The 21639-nt window shown below is 51.3% G+C and overlaps 8 protein-coding genes across 8 annotated transcripts; 6 read left to right on the top strand and 2 right to left on the bottom strand.

Moving 5' to 3' along the window:
* Positions 1-24: 24 nt before the first annotated feature.
* On the bottom strand, positions 25-1402 carry COCVIDRAFT_93246 (hypothetical protein; the record flags this gene model as incomplete). Its single annotated transcript, XM_014703439.1, has 2 exons — positions 25-656; positions 715-1402. 2 exons carry the CDS (start codon positions 1400-1402, stop codon positions 25-27), a joined length of 1320 nt encoding a protein of 439 aa, XP_014558925.1.
* A 689-nt stretch (positions 1403-2091) lies between these two features.
* Positions 2092-2844, top strand: COCVIDRAFT_14002 (hypothetical protein; the record flags this gene model as incomplete). Its single annotated transcript, XM_014703394.1, has 4 exons — positions 2092-2106; positions 2248-2359; positions 2411-2548; positions 2600-2844. 4 exons carry the CDS (start codon positions 2092-2094, stop codon positions 2842-2844), a joined length of 510 nt encoding a protein of 169 aa, XP_014558880.1.
* Positions 2845-3418: 574 nt separating this feature from the next.
* COCVIDRAFT_24616 (hypothetical protein) lies at positions 3419-7781 on the top strand (the record flags this gene model as incomplete). The annotated part of the gene is made up of 2 exons (XM_014703410.1): positions 3419-3824; positions 3997-7781. The coding sequence occupies 2 exons, from the start codon at positions 3419-3421 to the stop codon at positions 7779-7781; spliced, it is 4191 nt and encodes a 1396-aa protein (XP_014558896.1).
* Positions 7782-8463: 682 nt separating this feature from the next.
* COCVIDRAFT_93152 (hypothetical protein) lies at positions 8464-9543 on the bottom strand (the record flags this gene model as incomplete). The annotated part of the gene is made up of 1 exon (XM_014703438.1): positions 8464-9543. One exon carries the CDS (start codon positions 9541-9543, stop codon positions 8464-8466), a length of 1080 nt encoding a protein of 359 aa, XP_014558924.1.
* A 304-nt stretch (positions 9544-9847) lies between these two features.
* COCVIDRAFT_93034 (hypothetical protein) lies at positions 9848-11591 on the top strand (the record flags this gene model as incomplete). Its single annotated transcript, XM_014703437.1, has 3 exons — positions 9848-10334; positions 10408-10715; positions 10764-11591. 3 exons carry the CDS (start codon positions 9848-9850, stop codon positions 11589-11591), a joined length of 1623 nt encoding a protein of 540 aa, XP_014558923.1.
* A 1761-nt stretch (positions 11592-13352) lies between these two features.
* Positions 13353-14743, top strand: COCVIDRAFT_93297 (hypothetical protein; the record flags this gene model as incomplete). The annotated part of the gene is made up of 4 exons (XM_014703436.1): positions 13353-13624; positions 13673-13774; positions 13825-14520; positions 14575-14743. The coding sequence occupies 4 exons, from the start codon at positions 13353-13355 to the stop codon at positions 14741-14743; spliced, it is 1239 nt and encodes a 412-aa protein (XP_014558922.1).
* A 757-nt stretch (positions 14744-15500) lies between these two features.
* COCVIDRAFT_93122 (hypothetical protein) lies at positions 15501-16414 on the top strand (the record flags this gene model as incomplete). Its single annotated transcript, XM_014703435.1, has 2 exons — positions 15501-15797; positions 15866-16414. 2 exons carry the CDS (start codon positions 15501-15503, stop codon positions 16412-16414), a joined length of 846 nt encoding a protein of 281 aa, XP_014558921.1.
* A 3696-nt stretch (positions 16415-20110) lies between these two features.
* COCVIDRAFT_35713 (hypothetical protein) lies at positions 20111-21043 on the top strand (the record flags this gene model as incomplete). Its single annotated transcript, XM_014703434.1, has 2 exons — positions 20111-20216; positions 20463-21043. 2 exons carry the CDS (start codon positions 20111-20113, stop codon positions 21041-21043), a joined length of 687 nt encoding a protein of 228 aa, XP_014558920.1.
* Between the last annotated feature and the right edge of the window lie 596 nt (positions 21044-21639).

Here is a 21639-nt window from a genome sequence, read left to right as displayed (position 1 = left end):
CATAAATGAAACAAGTGGGTGCAATCAATGCGAGCTCTCCAACCCTAAAACATTGGCTCTCCTGCCGTGCAGGTTTTGATTGACCTTGTTTGTCAAATCTTTGAAGTTTGTTCCCGCCGATGATGAAATGCTAGTCGCCTTTTTTCTTGAAATGCGGGGGGTTGAAGCACCTTGTGGGAGCGAAGAGTCCTCCTGAGATGGGCTGGAGACCGATGCAGCAGTCGCCGGGACAGCGGTCGCCTCATTCTCCTTCTCTTGTTCGAGCTTGTGCTGTGCCGTAATACGAGCGCGCTCGTACTTCGCAGCAACGTCGCCCTTGTACATGGTGCCTCCGATGCGGTCCAAGTAGACAAAGAATGGCTGTGAGAAGTTGGTTTTGATGCCCCAGCTCTGGTGGTGGATATCATGGTAGGCGGCATTGTTGGGAAAGATCCAGTGGATAGGGTCGTAGGGGAATGCATAGCCGCCATGGTCGAGGACAGTCTTAATGGTTGAGCCGGTGAAGAACCACATGGATTGCCGCATAGTCAGGCCGGTGAGAAGGTAGCTGAGACCAGCGCCAAGGGTGTCTAGCGCGAAACCTTCAATTGGGTGGTTGTACAGCGCGCCGTAAGCATATGGGACGTAGAGTCGATGGTGACGTGAGTGGAAGGTCACTATGTATGTTAGCTAAGCACTGGGGGGGGGGGGGGGGGTTCCAAGAGCGGAGCGTACCGTATAACCACTTGTTCAGGTGCATCGCGCGATGCAGCATGTATTCCCATGCATCCATGATGACGATGGCAGCGCTAAACTGGAACGCAGGGATGGCGTACCAGTAGGCGAAGCTAGCGACAGCCAGTTCCCAGGAAGCAAAGGCTGGGACCAGCGTCTGCTCACCAGCAACTATTGCTGACTGTAGTAGCGCTGGGTATCTTCCTCCAGTAATGACCGAAGAGAGAACCGGCTGAGAAGAAGCAAGCTTTGAGGCCAGGGCGGCTGGATTAACGCCAACTGCGGACAAGACGTATGGAACTGCGCGCTGTGCGAGGCGGATCTTTTGGGCATACCAAGCGACGTCATAATCGGCTTTTCCAGTAGTCGGGGCATCGTCGAACATGGAGAGGCTGAAGGATGCTATGATCTGAATGACCTGCTGGAGTATGACGTCGCGCAGGACTTCGTATCGCGAGACGTGATTGCGCTTCAGGACCTCTGCGGGCGTGTGCAGTCGGTATTGGGGAAACAGGTCGTATACGTCAATGGCGTGGAATATCAGAGACACGAACCAGTAGCCGACAACGGGGAGGGCGGCTTGTATGAAGGCGTCGGATGCCCATGATGTGAGAGGCTGTAGAGGCTGAAGGGTGTATTCAGGCAGCGGCGGTAGGTCGTAGGATGCAGTTGAGTTTGCGCTCGCCATGGTGCAGCAATGGTGCTCCAGGGCAGCGAATTATGGATTGCAAGTGTAGCTATGCAACGGCGACTGGGGGAGTGCAGAGTGCTCGTCGAGGGGCGCAGGGCAGGCTTGGGCGATGATGGGCGACAGCAAGAGCCCGGGAGCGGCGGAGCAAGGAAATTAGGGAGAAGGAGCGATGCAGCAGACGGATAAACGGCAGGTGCAGGTGGGAAGCAGATGAGAATGAGCCCGTGGTTGAAATGGTCGGCGGCGGAGGGCTCGGAAAGGAGAGGCTGAGGTGGGCAGAGCGAGGCGAGGGAGAAAGTCGTGTGAGGGTGGTGCTGCTTGGTACTTGCCTGTGACAGGGAGAAGCACTGGCGCGACGTACGGGCGCATCATGACATTTCGCCTGCCCGGCCGGACCAAAAGTGCCTGGAAAACCAGGCCACCTCCACCGCCGCAAGACGCACCGTGCACGCATACTCAGGGCCGCCACCCACTAGCCACGGTTTAGCCACCCACCAGCCACAGGCCACTTCCGGCTAGACCACCCTCAAACCCAATTTTTGACCCCACCAAATTCTCTCTCACGCCCTTATAGTCCCGCGCTTCCTTTCCGCCCCGAGTGAAAGAAAGAATCCTCCAGCCCCCCGACCAGCCGACACTCTTTCTCCCACCCACAACCACATCTTCACATACACAAAACCGCCAATATGATCATTTACAAGGTGCGTTGCCCCTCCTGCCCGCACGCAGTTGACCCTGCCCGCGCAACTACCCCGCCTTCCCTGTTGCGCTTCACTACAGCCTGCGCCGGCGGAACAGCACCTGGCCCCTGATCCAGACATGCAGTATTGACACGCTTCTAGGACATCATCACCGGTGACGAGATCATCTCCGACTCGTACAACCTCAAGGAGATTGACGGCGTCGCCTACGAGGCCGACTGCTCCAAGATCACTGTCGGAGGCGAGACTTTCGGTGCGTGCTAGTGACACAACGATACACTTACCTGGCCTAACAGTCCCGCAGACACTGGTGCCAATGCCTCCGCCGAGGAGCAGGAGGAGGGTGCCGATGACACGGCCGAGACCAAGATCGATGTCGTCTACTCTTTCCGTCTCAACGAGACGGGCTTCGACAAGAAGGGCTACCTCACATACCTCAAGGGTGCGCCACATGACCACAGTCCATCAGCATACCAATACTAACTATGATTAGGCTACATGAAAGCAGTCAAGGAGGCTCTCAAGGCCGATGGCGCTGACGATGCCGCCATCAAGGAGTTCGAGACTGGAGCCCAGTCTTTTGCCAAGAAGATCATTGCCAACTTCAAGGACTACGAGTTCTACACCGGCGAGTCCATGAACCCCGACGGCATGATCATCCTCCTCAACTACCGCGAGGATGGTGTCACCCCCTACGTTACTGTCTGGAAGCACGGTCTCAAGGAGATGAAGGTTTAAGCTTGGACGGCTCAAGGCGCGGGGTCGGTTCACGGTTCATTTTGAATTTCACGAATACCTATTGCATGGTTGGGATATCCGCCACAAGGCGAAAAAACGACACGGCACGAATCTAGACAACCGTTATCGAGTCATATGTGACACATGTTATTCTTTCTTCCCGATTCACCCCACCTTCTTGCCTTGTGCCGCTACTGTACCCTGTCAATGCAGCATTGGGTGGGCTTTTATGCACATCAAATACTAACCCCACTTATCTAGTCAATTCCAGATCCTTGCCTCTTGTTTGCATAAGCGAGATGGCCTCTGTTTGTTGCGGTGCGAAAACCCGGTTTTCTGTTTGCGTGAATGAGACTCCCGTGACACCGCGAGAACGCGCCGTGCACAGACCAGCACTCTCATCACCGAAACGATAGCCGCCAAGGCAAGGTATTCTCAGCCTTGGAGTGCTGCCTCGACCAACCTTACTATCCGGCGCACCCGAGGCTCCTTTTTCTTAAATTTTCTGTGTTTGTATGTGTTTTGGTTGTTCCTTGAATTAAGTATCAGGCAAGCAGGACAGCTGTTGCCCCGCATGACGGATCATGCTAGGGCGAAGGGTCCTCCCGCACCTCCCTCGCTTCCAGGCACGCCGCCCCGCAACCAAACAGGAGAACGTCTCAACGATATCGTAGAATCCATCAACAGAGACTTCGACCTTGGCATCCAGATTCGTGGCCACTATTCTCCGTTGAAATTAAACCAAAAGGACCCACGTAATAAAGTCTACGAGTACATCAAATTCCTGTTTTTCCAAAACCGGAAAGCCCTTAAGCAGGCAATTCAAGAGTTCAAGTCTAGCGCTCAGCAAGAACAACCCAAAGAGCGCCTGACTCTTTTTCACAAGTTGCTGTCAGATGTAGCAAAGACATGCAGACCGCTCCCAAAGACCCCCACGCAGAACATTAGCGAGCCCGGAAGTCCTGTTCCTTCTTCTCGCAGTCAGTACTCCTTTTCCTTGACAAGCTCTCCAGTTTCTGGTGTTTGCACGCCTCAGTCACGCCGACTGGATTGGCACTTTCTATAAAAGCTTGGGGTTTAGGCCTCCGTGTTTCGTGGGCTCCGCCCCATGTGATAGGAACCTTATACGTATAAATACTAATTTGCAGACAGAAGCGATCAAGACACTACAGCCACCCAGTCCGCTACTTTTTGACCGGCAAGATGAGCGAGAGTCACTTGAGTCATGTAAATCGTATAAGACCGCTCCAGATCCAGGCTCTCCTACAGATGAAGACACCGACGATGAAATGAACCCAAGGCTTAAGGTACGATTTCCATCGCCCTCTCCATTACCTAGGCCGGCATACCCATCCCAGGCAAGTAAACCTGTCTCATTGCATTCGGCAAGGAAACGGCCCTTGGAGAACTCCAATTATTATGGAACCTCGTCAAAATTGACAAAAACCTCGAGAGGAAAGCAGGCAGTCAGCACATCGCGCAATACAGAGAATTTGTTCAAAATACCGACCGTCGACATGGCCCCCTCGCGTCAGCCTAATGCTGATCCAGCATCCGCAAACGTGTCCTTCAACAATAGCATTTTCTCATCACAGGAGACCGTCAATACCGCGGCGACTTCTTTCGCATCGTCTAACGGCGACACCGATGCCTATGGACAATACAGCCCAAGATTAAAGACGACAAATAGAAGGAGCTCTACTACAATAGGCTCCTTCGATGATGATGCTTTGATCCAAGCGGAAATGCAATTTGCCATGTCGACCCAAAGTGACAGGGTATGTGAGCAAGACATCCAGACCGACCTTAATATAAGCTTTTCTCAAGACAGCAACGGACAAAGTAGACCTACCTTTGGCTCTGTAGATGACGAGGAATTTGTCAAGGTGGCAGCCAAAGTTGAAAATAAGCAAGATCGGTCAGATTCGGTTGCCTGCCTGGGGCCCTCTGGGGTCGCCAGCAACCAAAAGCAAAACGATCTGTCAACAAATAAGATGTCATACCACATACGCGACATACCCAAGCAAAGTCTATTCGTGGAAATGCTTCCAGAGGAATTGGAATATATTCCCTACTATGTATTGTTCATCTGCCAGCGCATTGCACTAGAATACTCTGTTCCACTACGATCGATTGCGGATGTTGTTGACGACTCAAATATCTTCACTGACCCACAAACCTTCTGGCACTCCATTGATTGCCACTTTAAGAGCCTGGGAAGACCTACAGTCAAGTCACGCGAATCCAATCGCCTCTGGCAAGTAGTAAACCGGGAAATGGATGGTTTTACCTTCAAGGGAAAACTCACTTTCAGTTCCAGACGAGCAGACCCAATCATGCGTCTCAGGCTACTACCGATACAAGAAGAAAAGTCGTGTCGGTTGCAGCGAATGTTTGGTTCAGATCGGTTCCTCTATCTGGATTTACCCGAGTTTAATTCTTCCAAGATAGATGACTTCACTTATGATGATATGGTGAAGATCAGAAAGAAGTGGCAAGAGTGGCTGCTGACAGAGCACTCTTTTTTGGGACGCAAATGGAGAGTGTTCCATGTTGACACCATAAAAAGGAAGCGCAAGTCTCACCGCGAGGATATGCTTCACGACAAAAGGATCATTCTGTTTGCTACAGAAGGCGCCGGCATTAAGCAACCATACACAATAGGGGAAATGTTGAACAAGTTCTTACCTATTGATCTCAACAAAGATAAAAGCTTCTGTAAGGCCTTTGCTCGCATTGATCTTGGTCTTTCCCGGACTATACCTACTTTGTGCTTCGACGCAAAGCAAATCAAGCGTGTGAGGGACAAATGGAGTACAAATGACCGAGAAGACACACAATTCAATGACACAGCACTAGACTGGCCGCCTTTCCCAAAGAAAACTGTGATGAATGATGGTTGTTGCGTCATGTCAGTGGGTGCGGCCAAAAAGATATGGGATCTGTACACCAAGGCTACAGGCGTCACCGATCCACTACCTAGTGCCTTTCAGGGGCGCATAGGGGGTGCGAAGGGAGTCTGGGTGATTAGCGCAGAGAAATTCACCAAGGAAGCGAAGGAATTGGAACCCTGGATCAAGATCAACGACAGTCAATGGAAATTCCAGCCCCCAAACGATCAGTCTCCTTATCATCGTACTTTCGAGGTGTCAAACTACAGCTCAACCCCATCTCCATCTGAGCTGCATTCATCGTTCATTCCGATCTTGGCTGATAGAGGTGTACCAAAGGAGGCGATATCTAATCTCATGTTTGACTCTCTTGAAAAAGAGCGCATAAATCTACTGGATGTTCTTCAAGACACCACAAAGGTACATGAGTGGGTATACCGAAACGGAACAAACACAAGACTTCGCGAAGAAGACCCTAGACGAGCTGGTCAACCAGCATCTCTTGAGGAAAAGGTTCTGAACCTACTGGAATCCGGCTTTGATCCTCTGAAGTTTCCGTATCTTGCTCAGAATCTCGAGTCCTTCATCCTGAGTAGACAAATACTTCAAGAAGCTAAACTACGTGTACTGCTTCCGAAATCAACATTCTTGTACGGAGTGGCAGATCCATTGGGAGTATTGAAACCTGGAGAGATTCAGATATTGTTCTCTTGGCCATTCGTCGACGAGATCACCAATGAGAGATACTTGGACCTCAGGGATACGGAAGTCTTGGTCGCCCGTCAGCCTGCTTGTCGCCGCTCTGATATCCAGAAGGTGAAGATAGTCATACATCCCAAGCTGTCTCATTTGGTAGATGTAGCTGTCTTTCCCTCCAAAGGCCCTTTTCCCTTGGCTGGAAAATTACAGGGAGGCGATTATGACGGCGACATATTCTGGATTTGCTGGGAGGATACACTTGTACAACCGTTCTCCAATGCTCCTGCGCCAGTTCAGTCTCCAAAACCTTCCGATTATGGCATCGAAACAAGAACTGAGAAGCTCGAGGATATCATGGACCCCGACAACCCCAAAGAAGTAGATGCATTCTTAGGAGAAGCTTTCAAGTTCCGTGATCACCCTTCGCTACTAGGCCAAGCAACAGTTTTGGCTGATAAACAGGCCTACAACGAAAACTGCGTTCATTCTAGAACCCTTGAGAAGCTCTACGACGTACACGATCTCCTCGTCGATGCAAGTAAGCAAGGATACATCCTCACTCAGAACAAGTACAACAGCTCTGTAAAGACACTATGTGAGAATCCAAAAGATCCGGCCTACAAAAGGGCAGCTAAAGACTGCAATAATGCGAGGATCTCGACAGATATTCCGAAACGTCGTGAGAGTAAATACGGCTACAAACCAGACAACGTACTGGACTATCTCTACTTCGATGTCGTGAGGGCACATAACGTTGAGACGATGAGAAAAGTCAAGGAGATACTTGGGAACGTTGCTGAACGGGACGAAGTCTTACTATATCCATGCCAATACCTTAATGACGAAGGAACATCCGTAGTCAGGAAAGAGCTCAGTTCTTTGAACGCGAAACTTGAACGCGTGTATGGTGCATGGAATGAAATATGGAAGAACACAAAACTTACGGGAGAGAGTCGGAATGCATTGGTCGAAGAATGCTACCAAAAGTACCTTGCTATACAGCCTGATAATATAGACGATCCTAATATCCGGCCCTGGATGGCACCTTATCGTCGGTATGGATCATGCCACTGGGACACAGTCAAAGCATCGGCACTGTATAGCAAATACCACTGGCCTGAGAAATTGAGCTTTGTCTTTAGAATGGCCGGATACACGCTTTCAAAGCTCAAGGCCGAAAGCTTCGAAGGGACCAGATCCGTGGTACTGCCCATCCGCGCGAACCTCAAACCACGACGTATCAAAACCCTGTCCTACAGCGATGAAATGGATTATGTCGATGAAGACGAATACGAATTTGTTACTGCTCTCGAAGATCAATTCACGGACCTTGGTGACGGGTATTGAGAACAGGGATACCGTTCTCAATTGTTCAACGGCACACGCGGTCGTATCGATGAGTTACTGGCACAAGCGATGATCACACATAATATCAATACTTGCGCTGCTAGCTAACGAGTCGGCCCTAACGCCTCACTATGCCATTGATTACTACATCTTGAATGATTGTAGTATCATATCTGTTGGAGAAGAAGAAGATACAGGAAGGGGAAGGGGAATGGGAAGAGGGAGGAAGGAAAGAGAAAGACAAGAGAAAATACCAAAAAGAGGAAGGGGGAAATGTAAGAGTTGACGATGGGTACATTGGGATTTCCATTGCTGTCATATCATACGCTGCAAGTTGTGCGTATCCATTGGCTCGGAACAGCAGATGTCTTGGGGTCGATCTTGATGTTTGAATACTTGGTTTGCGGGGTTTTTTCCTTTTTCCAGCATGTGCCCTAGTTCGAAAGTGTGCATGCATGTTTTCTTTTTTCGTACAAAAGCAATGTGCCAACCTACATCCACACTATCACGATACCTACTCTTGCAATGACCACGTGCACAAGGCACCCTAGCAGATCCGATTACACAATCATGTACGATGAGTAGATATATTCATATTTTCTTCTTCTTCTCAAATAATGTATGGGTATCATTAACAACAAACAAAAACTACACGCACACACATGAGTTCCCTTCCCCCACATCAACCAACCGTATGCTGCGCCGCCGCCACAGCCTTAATCTTCGCATTCCGCCTCTCCTCCTCCCTCCTCGCCTCAACACCAGCCAAGAACTCCATGCGACCCAGGTACGCCTCTTTCGTCTTACCATGGGTATCCAGTTCCTCTGCGATACCTTCTTTATCGACGAAGCCCGTCCAGTCCATGCGTGACTTGTCGACGACGTTGAGTTTCTGTGTTTTCTCTGCTTTCTTGGGGAGTGCGGCTGTGTCTACTTCTGCGGCGGTTCTGAGTTCGGGTCGGACGTTGGTGCGGGGCCAGGAGAGTTGGAATTCTGGGGCGAGGGCGCGGACGTAGCCGGTTGGGTTGGGATCGAAGCGGGAGGGGCGGCGGAGTGGGCGGCGGATTTTGGAGTCGGGCTGGCCGGAGGAGTGGGCGGGCGATTCTGCGGCGGGTGTGGCTTCGGTTTGTTTCCAGCCGTCTTTGAGGTACTTGTCGAGTTGGGAGCGGGGGATTTGCTTCTCTTCGGTTGTGTCTTGGCCGGCAAAGGTGAAGGTTTTTTTGACGGTGAGCTGTTCCTCTTCCTCGGCAGATGCTTGGATGTTGGTCACAGGTGTGTGCTGCGTTGGCGCATCGGCTTCTTGCATCTTGGACTCTTGTAGCGGTTTCAGAGGCGCTGCCATCATCTGAGCCCATAGCGCATCGACATCGACAGTCGCGCCCTCGGTTCTTGCAAGTGGCCTTGCCTCTTTGCCCTCTGTTCTTCTTTGTGCCCGCGTCTTGACCAGGCCGCCCTCCCCGCCTTCATCGTCGGATATGATCAGCTCGGCATCGTCGTCTTTGTTGCCCTTGTTCCCCTTCTTCTTTGACCGCTTCCGTCGCGCAGCTTGTATGGTGACTTCATCTCCAGAATCCAGCTCCACATCCTGAGGCACTTTTCGCTTGCCTTTGCGCTGTGCAGGTTCTATGGTGACATGGTCTTCGTCCTCAGAGCTCGATGCGTCTTCGGCCGGGGCGGCATTGGGGTCAAAGTCTTCGTCGGATGACTCGTGGTACTTGTCTGAGGCAACTTCAAGGTCCTCGTCACCGTATGTATGAGGCATGGTGGATGCTGAATTGGTGCCGTTGGAGTTGAGAGATCGCGTCGCGCATGTGCTATAACGAAGATGGCGGTCCGTGCCAGATCGACGGCTAGGGCTCGCTTGGGTCTAGCGTGAGACAGGGATTCCCAGATTGACGTGCAGTGACGTGAGCGGGGAATTGTGGTCGCGTCGCAGTTCAAAACAAGAGAGAGCTGCCTGAGGCTGGTTTAGCTTGCTTTGTTGTTTTCCATCCCTACTGTTGTCACGTTCGCATCATGCACCTTGATCTCAGTGTCTAATCTTCGCAAAACTTCGCACAGTAACCATGGCGCCAGTCGAGACTGACGCTGCCACAAGGAGCAACTCACTGCCCATTGCACTCTTTGGCGGGCAGGTCTTGCTCGTTACAGTCCTCACGGCTCGCGTTCTGCTCACTGCTCGACGCGCTGCCAGATCCCAACCACCATCAACCCACACGCGCTCCCAAGACCCCGCGCGCCGACGTCATGCCTTTGTCTTCTCCACCATTGCGCTCATTTCACTGCTCTCAGTGGGGAGCTTCGCCTTCCTTTGGCGCGCCATCTCCTACGTACGATGGGCTGAGCACAACAAGCAGGAGATCCCAGGGAGCTTATGGAGTGGTTGGTATGGCACTGGTGAGCAAGGGCAATGGCATCTGGGCGATTGGATTGCCGATATAGATCTTGTGCGCGAGTTTGATGCTGTAGGGATCATGAAGCCCGAGGGATTCCTCTACACCAGCCAGTACTTTGTGGGGTTGATAGCAAGCTCCATCTTTATGGGTGCTGAAGGTACGCAGAACACCACCAGCAACCCAGTGCGTGCGATTTCTTTCGAATGTTTCGCTGACTTGTTCGCTTCTAGGACGCAGGCGCAATCTCTCCAATACCACCATTGCGTCTTTCGTACTATTGAGCTCCATTGGAAGCCTAGGATATTCCTTGAGCTTGTTCTTCATCACCATCTTGTACACACCTCTAACTCTGCAGCACGGGGACTTGCCACGACATGATACGCTCTTCACACCGTACGCCTTCGTTTACGATATGGGTATTGTCGCGTCACTCGTCACACTCAACTTGTTCCCACAGCTGGTGTCGGAGTTTGGCGACAAGAGCATGATGCGAGTGGGCTATCTGGCCATGCCTCTTGCTTTCGCCTTTGCGCCACAGGTATGTAGCGCGCTTCTGATATAATATTCTCATCTGATCAGGGTCCAGATTATTCCTTACTCACTTGGTCATCAACATATATCCAAGGCAGCAGCTCATCGCTCTTATGCCAAGGTCTTTTACGCATTGTCGCTGGCTTCTATTCTGGTGTACTGGCGGGTCTGGGCGACTCTGCTCTACGTGAACCGGCCCTCTTCACGGTCTCATGTCTTGGACTTGTTCGCACATTCGTTTGGAAAGAGCGATTCGCCTCATACAAACAAGCTTCTGGCAACCATCAGCAACGCTGGTCAGAAACTCAAACATATCAGCACACATCCCGCTATCAGTGTCACGAGCCTTGATGTGTTCTTTACAACTGTCAGCCTACTCACCTGGACTTTTACTAGAGACTTGGATGTTCATTCAATACTAGAAAGCAGTGTGCTCTCTTTCCTGGTACCAAGCCATGAAAAACATGTTACTTTCAAAAAGGAATTGGCACGAGTCATGGAACACGTCAAAGAGCCATCGCCAGCTCTTGAGACGACTACGCCTAAGAAGCGTGGACGTCCTTCAAAGAAGGCGAATGGTTCATCTAGCGCAGCGCAGCCGGTTTCTCCAAGTGGACCTGTCAGGCGGAGCACTAGAGGAAAAGTATACAGCCCCGAATCTGACGCGGATGTGTTGGTAGACGAGGCGGACGCTACCTATCAGCCAAACGAAGAGACGAAACGGGAAGTCGAGGCCATGGAATCGGATGGGTCATTGTCCGATGGTGACGTGGTGTCTGCTGGAGAATCGACTGCGCTGGCTCTGTTCCTTGCTTTCTTTGGTGGACTTGGACAGGTGGCGGCTGGCACTTTAGGCGCTGAAGTGACTGGCCCGCGGGACTGAAGGGACCAGAAGGAGTTTGTACAGGATGAGTGACGGTGAGTATGATTCTATGTACTATGTGGCGTTTGTATGGAGTCTAAATTAGGGGTGCGTCTGGATGCGGGTGTATGGGTATTCGGTTCATGGAGATTGGAAGATGGCTGCTTTTGGTTTCCTGGCTTGATACCCCGGCGATTGGGACCGGAGCGTCGGATACATCTGATATTGCTTTCTTAGTCTTAGCAATTCGATACTAGGCAGATACGGATATATGTGCATTGAAAACCAGATTTGGGTGCGACTAGTATATGTTTGTATGGTCTGATTGGCGGGTCTTTTCCTTTTCTCTTATTTCTTTTCGACTTGGGCTCCAATGATTACATGTGTTACACAGGGCTATCCGCTACGAGCACTTACCATGAAAGAAGAGCGAAACCCCTGTCACGGCGCCCAAGAAGTGCTTGCGCAGCACAGTGACGTTGCTACGGGAGTGGATCTATAGTTATCCGCGACAAGAACATGAATCCTGGTCTGCCATGGGATACTCCCGTCAGCTCTGACTCATGCTGGGCTGCCCTGTCGATATGATTGCCTTCACCGCTCCAAGGGCCTGGACTGCGTTGCTTAGCCATGAATGCTCGAGGCGTCGGCTAGAGAGGCGAGTGTGGTTGATGTTGGAGGCGACAGAGCGCGGTGCCTGAAGATCTTGCTGCTTTGAGCCAAGATGGCAGAGCGCAACGACGTAAACGCGACCCAACCGTTGCGTCGCAGTGACACTTGACCTCATCCTGCGATAATTTTTTCTTCCTCGAGGGCGTTGAAGTCAGGCCACTACGGCTGCGTATCAGCAATCCTGAATTTATTTCCGATCCGTCATCAACTCGTGTGCCAGGAAGAGGTTCTAGGGCCGGCATCCGCTGCGAAAGCATCCCTGCGAGCCGGCGTTTTCGGCTTCGAGCCACCAACGAAGGGCGTTTCCGAGTCGAATTGCACCTGCATAAGGCCAGTTTGGGGAGTGGAGTGAAACAGGGTAGGGTTGGAAGAGAGGTCTTGGATGCTCTGCGCGCATCTGGTCCGAGGGTGGTAATCAGGTCGGGCTCCGAGCCAACAGGGCAGGGCAGGGTAAGTAGAGGAAGGGTATCGCGAGGCTAGGGCCTAACGACCACCTCCACCGTGCGCACCGCAGAGACGCTACACTACCACCGTATAACCATGGAGGTAAGCCCATCTCTCTTCTCCCGCTCCGCACTCTCCCCACATGGTCCATTGTCGTCTCCCTCTTCAGCTAGCTCCCGTCTAAGCCACGTGTGTCGCGTCGCGAGTCTCCCACAGCCCTATATGCTCGTTTGCACCATGGCCTAAGCTCCCCTTTTGTACCCTCGGCCCACTGTCAATTGCCTTGGGCGTGTCACTCCTGTACAACATCGCGGCCGCTCCTCATTGACCCGTCGCTTTGTCTTCAGCCTCGCCCTCCCCAGAGCAGAGCCGGACGCCCTCGTGGCTTCCCTCGTCGGCCTGCATATCACGCCTGTCCGAGCGTGGCTGCCATCGCCCAAAGTACCACGCTTCACCGCGCAAATGTCGGTCCGTTGAGGTCAAGACAGAAGGCGCCGCTTTGTAATCTTTGGTTCTGTGTTTTTTCTTCCTTCGGCGCCGCGCTTCCTTTACTCACGATACCCGTTTCTTTGCGCAACTTGTCTTTTTCTTAGCCATATACCCTGTACAACCACCATTGCCACTACTACTACTACTACTACCACCACCACTACCCCATACACTACAATGGAGAGCCGTTATCTCTCCCAGCAGCGCTCAGCAGCAGTCGATGCAGCGCGCAACATCACTCGCGAGAATGCTCAAGAAAAAGCACAAACATCAGCCAGCTCATCACTTCTCAAGCCAAGTGCACAGTTAACCATGGACCGCTTTCTACAGGACTTGCCGAATGCCGAACAACCGCCGGTTGACTTTTCGCCCCAGTACCACACAGGCCGCGTGCCAAACAGCAAAGCTGGAGATGGCAAACCGCGGCTGCTGCTCATGGGTCAGCGAAGGTGAGTTACAGCAAAGATTCTATGGTTTCAACGCTAATCATGTCACAGGAGTGGAAAGTCGTCGATATCAAGTGTCGTCTTCCACAAGTTGCCGCCGAGCGAAACCTTGTATCTAGAGACTACCTACAGGATCAAGAAGGAGTCTATGCAGTAAGCCACACCTAGGATACTCATCTTCTTGTACTAAACAAATACAATAGCTCGTTCATGGACTTTCAAGTATGGGATCTCCCAGGCCACTTAGACTACTTTGATCCAGCCTTCGATACCGACAACATTTTTGAGGAAATCGGAGCGCTTATATGGGTCATTGACGCACAGGACGAGTATCTCGATGCTATTGCCCGGCTCAACATGACCATTCTCAACCTGCAGCAATCATACCCCAACATCAATGTGGAAGTGTTTGTCCACAAAGTCGACGGATTGTCAGATGACTTCCGCGGTGACACCTTCCGTGATATCATTCAACGAGTTCAAGACGAACTTTCAGACCACGGCTACGAGCAAGCGCCCATATCCTTTTATCAGACGTCCATCTACGACCAGTCCATCTTCGAGGCCTTTAGTAAAGTCATCCAAAAACTCATTCCGCAACTGCCCACGCTCGAGGCATTGCTCAACAATTTGTGTGGGGCTTGCAACATTGAGAAAGCATATCTCTTCGATATTATGAGCAAAATATACATTGCAACTGATACGAGCCCAACCGATATCGGCAGCTATGAGATCTGTTCCGACTACATCGACGTTGTCATTGATGTCAGTGAGATTTACGGTTGGGATCGGCCTGACGACGGAGACAATGAAAGTGAGATGGGCAACAACGATGCAGAGAGCTTGATCACCATGGAGAAGAAGAACAGCAGGTATCTCTACTTGCGTGAGATTAACAAGTAAGTCAATCATGATGAGTGACTAGTTGAGGGGTGGGCGCTGACTGCTGACAGGTATCTCGCATTGGTGTGTATCATGGGCCAGGACAATCCAGCAGAGAAAAAGGCTCTCATCGACTACAATGTCGGAGTCTTCCAGGCGGGTCTCAAACAGGTTTTCCCAAAGAGTGACCGAGAGGCCCAAGTCGAAATCCGCAACATCCATGACTCCTTGGATCAATGATTCGAACGTTGCTGCTTGAACACGAAAAGAAAGACATTACATAGTGGCTGTAAATATTTGATGCGACTAATTGCTGCCACATTGAGCTCTAGGCGGGACACTCTTTTACACTAAAAACATAATATATAAACCTGTATGATAAAAGAAAAGTGAATGAAAAACGCTATTGGTGCAAGATTGGTGCACAGGGTTTTCAATATAAGGTTCGTGTATCGATTACGGTATGCCTGTAAAGGTGAAGTTCAATGCGTAATTGATTTCTTCATGCACAGAAGTCTAGAATTTCTACGGGCTCAAGCGAAAGTGCAGTGGCCAGATGACATCAACCGGGATTCCGGGACGAGGGGCCCAATCATCGGAACGGGGATGCGCGTTACTTCCGACCTACAAGACGCGAGGAGCAATCTATTTCTCCGCATTCCGCGCGCGCATTTGATCGTCTGTCTTGGCTTTTGGACACGTCTTTGGACAATCTCACTTTGGCCGTTTCTTGTTTCTGAGGGTAGTGAACTTGTGCAGTTGGGTTCGTTTTCCATTGCGCCGTGCTGTTCTTGAGCTGCAGGCCGGTTGTGAATGGGTATACATACAGTCCTTCTCTGTGTTCTGCCTTTCTTTGGTTACTGATCTCAAGACACTATAGAAACTACCGGTAAACTTCAGATTGTGTAGTTGGCACCATCGCACCTCTCCTATTCGACTCCGCGTTGCGCGACCGCACTCTCGCGACTCCTACATTACCACCAATACTACCGACACAATGTCATCATCGGCACGATACCGTCGTCCTGCAAAGGACAATGCGCCCACAGATGCAACGAACTCAGCTGGAGCCCCTGATCTTGCGGCTGCAAAGGAAAAGGCTGAGCTCAAGCAGGCGATCAAAGAGCAAGCCGAGGAAACGTCAAATGGCCTGTCAGTACTAGACGTATTGCGTATACTGGGCGGACTGGTACTGCTAAGCTGTGGACTGAGCTATCTGAGTACCAGCGGAGAAAGCATGACATGGGGCTACAACCCATGGTGGACACGAGCGCGGGAATGGAAGAGTCTGATTGTAGGTCATCGTATTTCCACATCTAGGAAGCACATGTGTAGAAAGTTCATACTGACCACCTATCACAGCAAGGCGAAGTCGTCCTCACTGACAGCGAACTCGCACTATACGATGGCTCCGATCCTAAGAAACCCATCTACCTCGCCATCAACGGTACAATCTACGACGTCTCTATCTCGCCCACCACCTACGGCCCCGGCGGCTCCTACCACTTTTTCGCCGGCAAAGATGCCGCCCGCGCTTTTCTCACCGGCTGCTTCGCTGAAGACTCGGTCCCGGATCTACGCGGCGTAGAGCAAATGTACATGCCCGTTGATCCGGAAGAAAAAGCCTCTCTCACTCCCGAGGAACGCGCCGCTGCAATGGAGAAAGCGCGCAACAGGAAGAAGCTCAGCAGTGGCGAGCTGAAGAACCGACACGCGCGAGAACTCAAGAGTGCGAAGAAACAGGTAGTCGATGGCTTGGAGAGCTGGCATAAGCTGTTTAGGGGGGATAAGGGGAAGCCGTATCGTCGTGTGGGCTATGTGAAGAGGGAGAGTGATTGGCTGGAGAAGACGCCGAAGAGGGGGTTGTGTGAACAGGCTGAGAAGGGGAGGCCGGTGAGGAAGTATGATTAGGGTGTGGTAGGTGGAGAGAAAGGGGGTTATGAAGGGGAGAGTTAAGAACAGGGAATCGAATCGTTGTAGTGTACTGCAAAGTATATGTTTAGTTTCTGCCGAAATATCAATGTTGTGCTGATATAGGCTGAAAGTCTTGTTTTTTTTTTCAAAGTATTGTTAATGCGTGACGTGACTGTTGTGCGAATATCACAAACTCCTTTTCAAGAAAGTGATAGAACTTGTAACACCTAACTTTTGAGATGAATTAGTGTAGATTAGAACACTCTAGGAAAATTCACGTAGCAAGGGCAACTAACGAATGTATACATCTCGATCGGTCTATCCCTTTTCTCTAGCACATGTCTCTTCTATACCTCTATACAAATTTGTTTTGCTCAAGTTCAATCAAGACCCCAAAAGACAACTTCAAGCGTTGATGGTTCGACAAACTAGCCCACGTCACTCTCACATAACTACTGTTAGAGTTCTAATTGCCCATTTCTTACTACACTACCATACTAGAACTGTTTTAGACATTACGTCAAAGGTACATGGCAATACAGGAAAATAAGCTAATATGAAATCGGGATCCACAATAGCGAAAAGTTCACTTCTGATCTCGACCCACTTTTCCAACCCACGCGATAGTTCATTTTCTTGTTACTTGTTATATTAATGACGCAATTACCCTCCATTCCATCAACAGGAGCACCAGCTTCCTAAACAACCCCAGCATCGGTGGTTTAGTGGTAAAATTAGCCGTTGCCATCTCTCCTCGAGAACAGTTTCGGCTAGCCCCGGGTTCGATTCCCGGCCGATGCAATTCATTTTTTCCAGCCATGCTGGCATGGTTGTATGTATGTGTGCGTTGTTCGAAATTAAACTCTTTTTTTGCGATTTTTGGGGGTTAGGGATTCGGTTAATTATTTGGTGGGGGGCGGAGAGTCACGTGGCACCACTTGATATGTTTGATTGCATCACCTATGTGTTTACATATGTATTGTAGTGTGTATGTGTGGCTAGAGGATATACCTACGAATAGGTTTTGCTGCATGAATCCATCCCTTGGGTATTCGTGTTTTTTTTTCTTTTTTTCTTCCAAATAGGGAATTCGGTCGTGTGTGTGTGTTCTAATTTCCATATTTTGCACCTTTTTCAAGGGTTTAAACCTACTACCAAGTCTTAATTCCTCCACCCCCACATTATAACAAAAAGTATATAATGGCTACAAGGGGAAACAGTCATCTACACTTCCCCTAAGAGGAGCCTTGGCGCAATGGTAGCGCGTTGGTTTTCGGCTTTTCAATTGTCTCTGATCACCAAAGGTTGTGGGTTCGGTACGTGGCTTTCCTAATGGGAATGAACCGCTTCTTTCGATCCATGTTACTAACGTAATTTGACGTAGATCCCCATGGGCTTCGCTGTCTTCTTTCTCTTTTGCTTTTTTTGGATCCCTCTCTCTCTCACTTTTTATTTTTTGCAATGGACTGTTTGAGCATGCCCTTGATGCTTCATAATCTTCATGCCTTTTGCGTTTGGCAATTGCCTTTCTGTGGGTGCTTGTGTTTTGCGAAGAAGCTTGGCTGGAGAACCCCCCTTCTTTCTTTTACTTTCTCACCCTCGCAAAAAAAAAACATGCTGAGTGAGAGGGCTGACCCTTTGAGTTTCGGCCATGTGAGACGCAGGGGATAGGATTATTCTGCGGCGCGCTCGGATGCCTTGGGGTACTGGTAAGGATACGAATGCAGTCGCCGTTCCAAAAGGCAAAACTACTAGTTACGACCGGTGATATATACCATGGAGACGGCTGATCTACATTTGACAAAAAAAGAAAAGGAATAAAACAGCACAGCTAAGATGCGCAAAAGGCCCACTTTGGCACTCCGATCTCCCGCGTTTCAGATACATGGATGGCATGGCAGCAGCCGGGTACATGCTTTGCCGATACGTAAGAAAACGCTCAGGATGCCCAAGAAAGCGGATGCAATGAAGGCCTGAGAATCCTGCTCGCGTCATTCTGCGGTAGGCAGTCTGTGATACACACATGGTACTTGTAGATCATAGGCAACCCATGATCCGAAATCTGAAACAGCTGCAACAGATCGATGGGCATTGGCCTTGGCCGCAGCTCAGCAATTGACCTGTGTCTGCTTTTCAACGACGCGGGGAATGACGTAAAGTTTGCTGGTGTGCCAAAAGTTGGGGTCGCCAGAAAACAAAGAAAAGAAAAGAGACATTGCGTGCAGGTCGGCAACCCGGCTCAGAGCGCATTGGTACAAAGTGCTCTCGGACCGAAATCATTCGCCCAAGCCGAGTCAGTATGTACATAGATAAATAGGCAGGTTGAACACTTCCTGTTGGCATAACACAATTGGGGAAGCAACCAAATTTTCACCAAGGAATGCGGTCTAGAACGTTGCATTTTTTTTTAATGCCTGCTCATAAGTCTGACCCCAAATTGCCAAGTGAATTATAGTCGGGGTTGGTCGCATGGGGATGCTGGGGGCAATCAGGCCATATGGCAAGTGTCAAAGACAGGCTTCACCCAGCCAATCACCATGGGAGCATGGGCCAGAGAGCACGATTGGAAATATCTAAACCAAGTCATGTTGCTCTTGGGCGAGTCGTGAAACAGGTCAAAGTATAGTTTGGATTGCATGTTGTCGAGATCAGCAGTATTAGGTGTGGGTGCACACCCGTTGTTCTGCAAGATGATCGAACAGCAGTTCGACAGTGTCATTTTAGCTATGGGTCGCAGGAGGCTTTCCAAGATCCCGCAGACGACGGCAAGACGGGAATCGGGGATCGGGAGGCTACGTACACGTATGTACATGTGTGTACATTGAGCTAGTCAAGTGGGTTCCTATTGGCTGGGTAGTTGTAATCAGAGAGCATGAGGAATAGGTGTACAGCGGCATCGGCATGAACACAGGTAGAATGTGTATCAGACATGATTGGTGGGCAAGAGATGATTTGTGACTGAAAATGGTTGAGGAAGCGTCAGAGGGTGCATGATGGCATGGCAGCTGGAAAAGGCGTATTCTGAGCCGGGACGGGAACTACTAGGTTTGGTTGGCTGCGCCTATCGGAAGAGGTGGGATGAGAACAGGTGGATGAGTATCTGTCCATCAGCACCGGCCAGAATGGCGGCTTGGTGGACAGCCGGCGTTGCTCGGACATGTGTATAGGGAATTAGTGGTTTGCTTACGGCCGTGCATCATGAGTCGTTGCGCTCATCGCGTCCGCGCCTGAGGTCTGGGGCGGTGGTACAACAACGCAGTTGGATCAACGGCGTGCTGCAGTCGGCGCGGCAAGAGTGTGGATGCAGTAGTAGCGGCATTAGTGTTGGGCGCTCTGCAGGGCTGGTTTCGTCGATACGATTACGTCGCGCGTCCCGCCAGCCCGGACGGCTAGCCATGCGATGAGTCGATTGCAGCGTGCCGGCGAGACTAGCGGACGTGGCTGGCGACGTGAGACTCGGTTCGCACAGTTCCTCAGGAGCAGGATGGGGTTGGTATGGATATGTGCGAGCGTACGTAGTAGTAGTTATAGTAGTAGGTGTGTACGTACTCTACCAATGAGTGAGTGTAAGTAGGCACTGTCGCGGGCATGCAGAAACGACGGCGGTGATTGGCCCGGAAGCCGAAAATAGAAATGGCAGCTCGAAGACGATCGCGTCATGGCAGGTGCTGGTGGTGGGGCGCGCCAAAGACTATGGTGCAACAGCGACAACAGGCTGCCTCTGCCTCTGGCTGCGGTTGCGGTATGGGACTCTACTCTGGGGTACGGCAAGAGGCCAGGCGGGTAGACGAGGGGGATTGTCAGTCAGCAAGCAACAAGCACCGTCGGTTTCGCACTGATTGCGCACTCATATCGCAGGAAATGATGGCATGCGCGGCATATGCAAATCAAACACGTCTCATCTCACCGGCTTCCCCACACGCCTTGGCGGGCATTTGCATGCTGTGTGTCGAGGTGTAGACATTGGTTTGCGGGCAGCGCACCTGCAGGAGGAGGAGGAGTAGACTACTGGGCGTGGTGTATACTAGACGGTCGAGTACTGTAGGGTGTGTGTATAGAGGACATATCGGGTCGTGTGTGGGCCGATGTTGTGCCGCGGACCCTGTAGGGACATGCCCAACACGGCCTGTCGTGAGCCCGCAAAAGGCCTTCGCCTTCGCCTCTGCTGGAGCGGGGTACAGGCGAGTCGGTGAGCCATGCACATCTGCATCCGCATCCATACCCATACCCATACCCTTGCTCATGCCCATGGCGACAACGGCCTCTTATCGCACTGCACCAGAGACTCGACGATTTCCACCGCCATTCGTTCATCCTATCTTGTCCTGTCCTGTCCTGTCCTATCCTGCCCTGCACTGCAAACCCGCAGCCGCAGATGCCCTGCTGTGGGTCGCGCCGGCCGAGGTGTGCGGATGCAGGATTGGCCATGTCGCTCCCCCTCTCAGATGGCGATTCCCACTCTGTTTACCAGATCGCGTCGGATTTGGCATGGCCTCAACGCGTCCAACCACACGCCTATTCGCTCACATGCGACGGGCAATGCCACACCCCACCCGCGCCCACACACACCCTCTTTGCTTGGGACGGCACAAATTCCAACCCGCCCTCGCACGCTTCGTCTCTTAAGGCATGATGTGTCCCGCAGACCCTGGAATACGGGCTCGAAAGCGTTTACCGCGCCATTGCTCCCATCCTCTTTTGTGCTGCCTTTCGGTGCTTCGGCATATCGACTGCAACGGTGGCGTTGAGACATGGACTTGTGCAGTGTGCCGTTGCCATGCAGCAACAAGCTTCCGAAGCGCCAGGGTGCAAAAAAAAAAAAAAGGTCGGAGAGGGAGCAGTCGCAGTCGCAGTCGCAGTACTAGCAGTAGCGACAGCAGCACCAGCAGCACCCAGCACCAGCGGTGGACTTGGAGGCGTCACCAGTGCCTCCGTTTGTTTTGCTGCATCGGCAGCGCCCGAGCACCGTGGGCCGGGGGGAGGCAAGGACTAGGGTCAGGAGTGAAGCTGGCGAAGGTGCCGGAAACTCTATGCTTCTTTTTTCCAACGTCTCCGAGGCGGATCAAGCACAACGGGCGATCGGCTCGATTGCAGGATAAATGCCATGCGCGCCTATGTAAACAATAGTGAAGAGGCTACGTAAGCAGGCGGCCGTGGCCTCAGGCAGGACAAGCCAGCCCAGCCCAAGGCCTCGACCACCATGGCGACGGCAAAGAGGGCAA

This window comes from Bipolaris victoriae (assembly GCF_000527765.1).
Source record: "Bipolaris victoriae FI3 unplaced genomic scaffold scaffold_22, whole genome shotgun sequence".
In the NCBI taxonomy this organism is placed as follows: domain Eukaryota; kingdom Fungi; phylum Ascomycota; class Dothideomycetes; order Pleosporales; family Pleosporaceae; genus Bipolaris; species Bipolaris victoriae.
The sequence above is the reverse complement of the archived record's forward strand: the minus strand, read 5'-3'. Positions and strand labels throughout refer to the sequence as shown.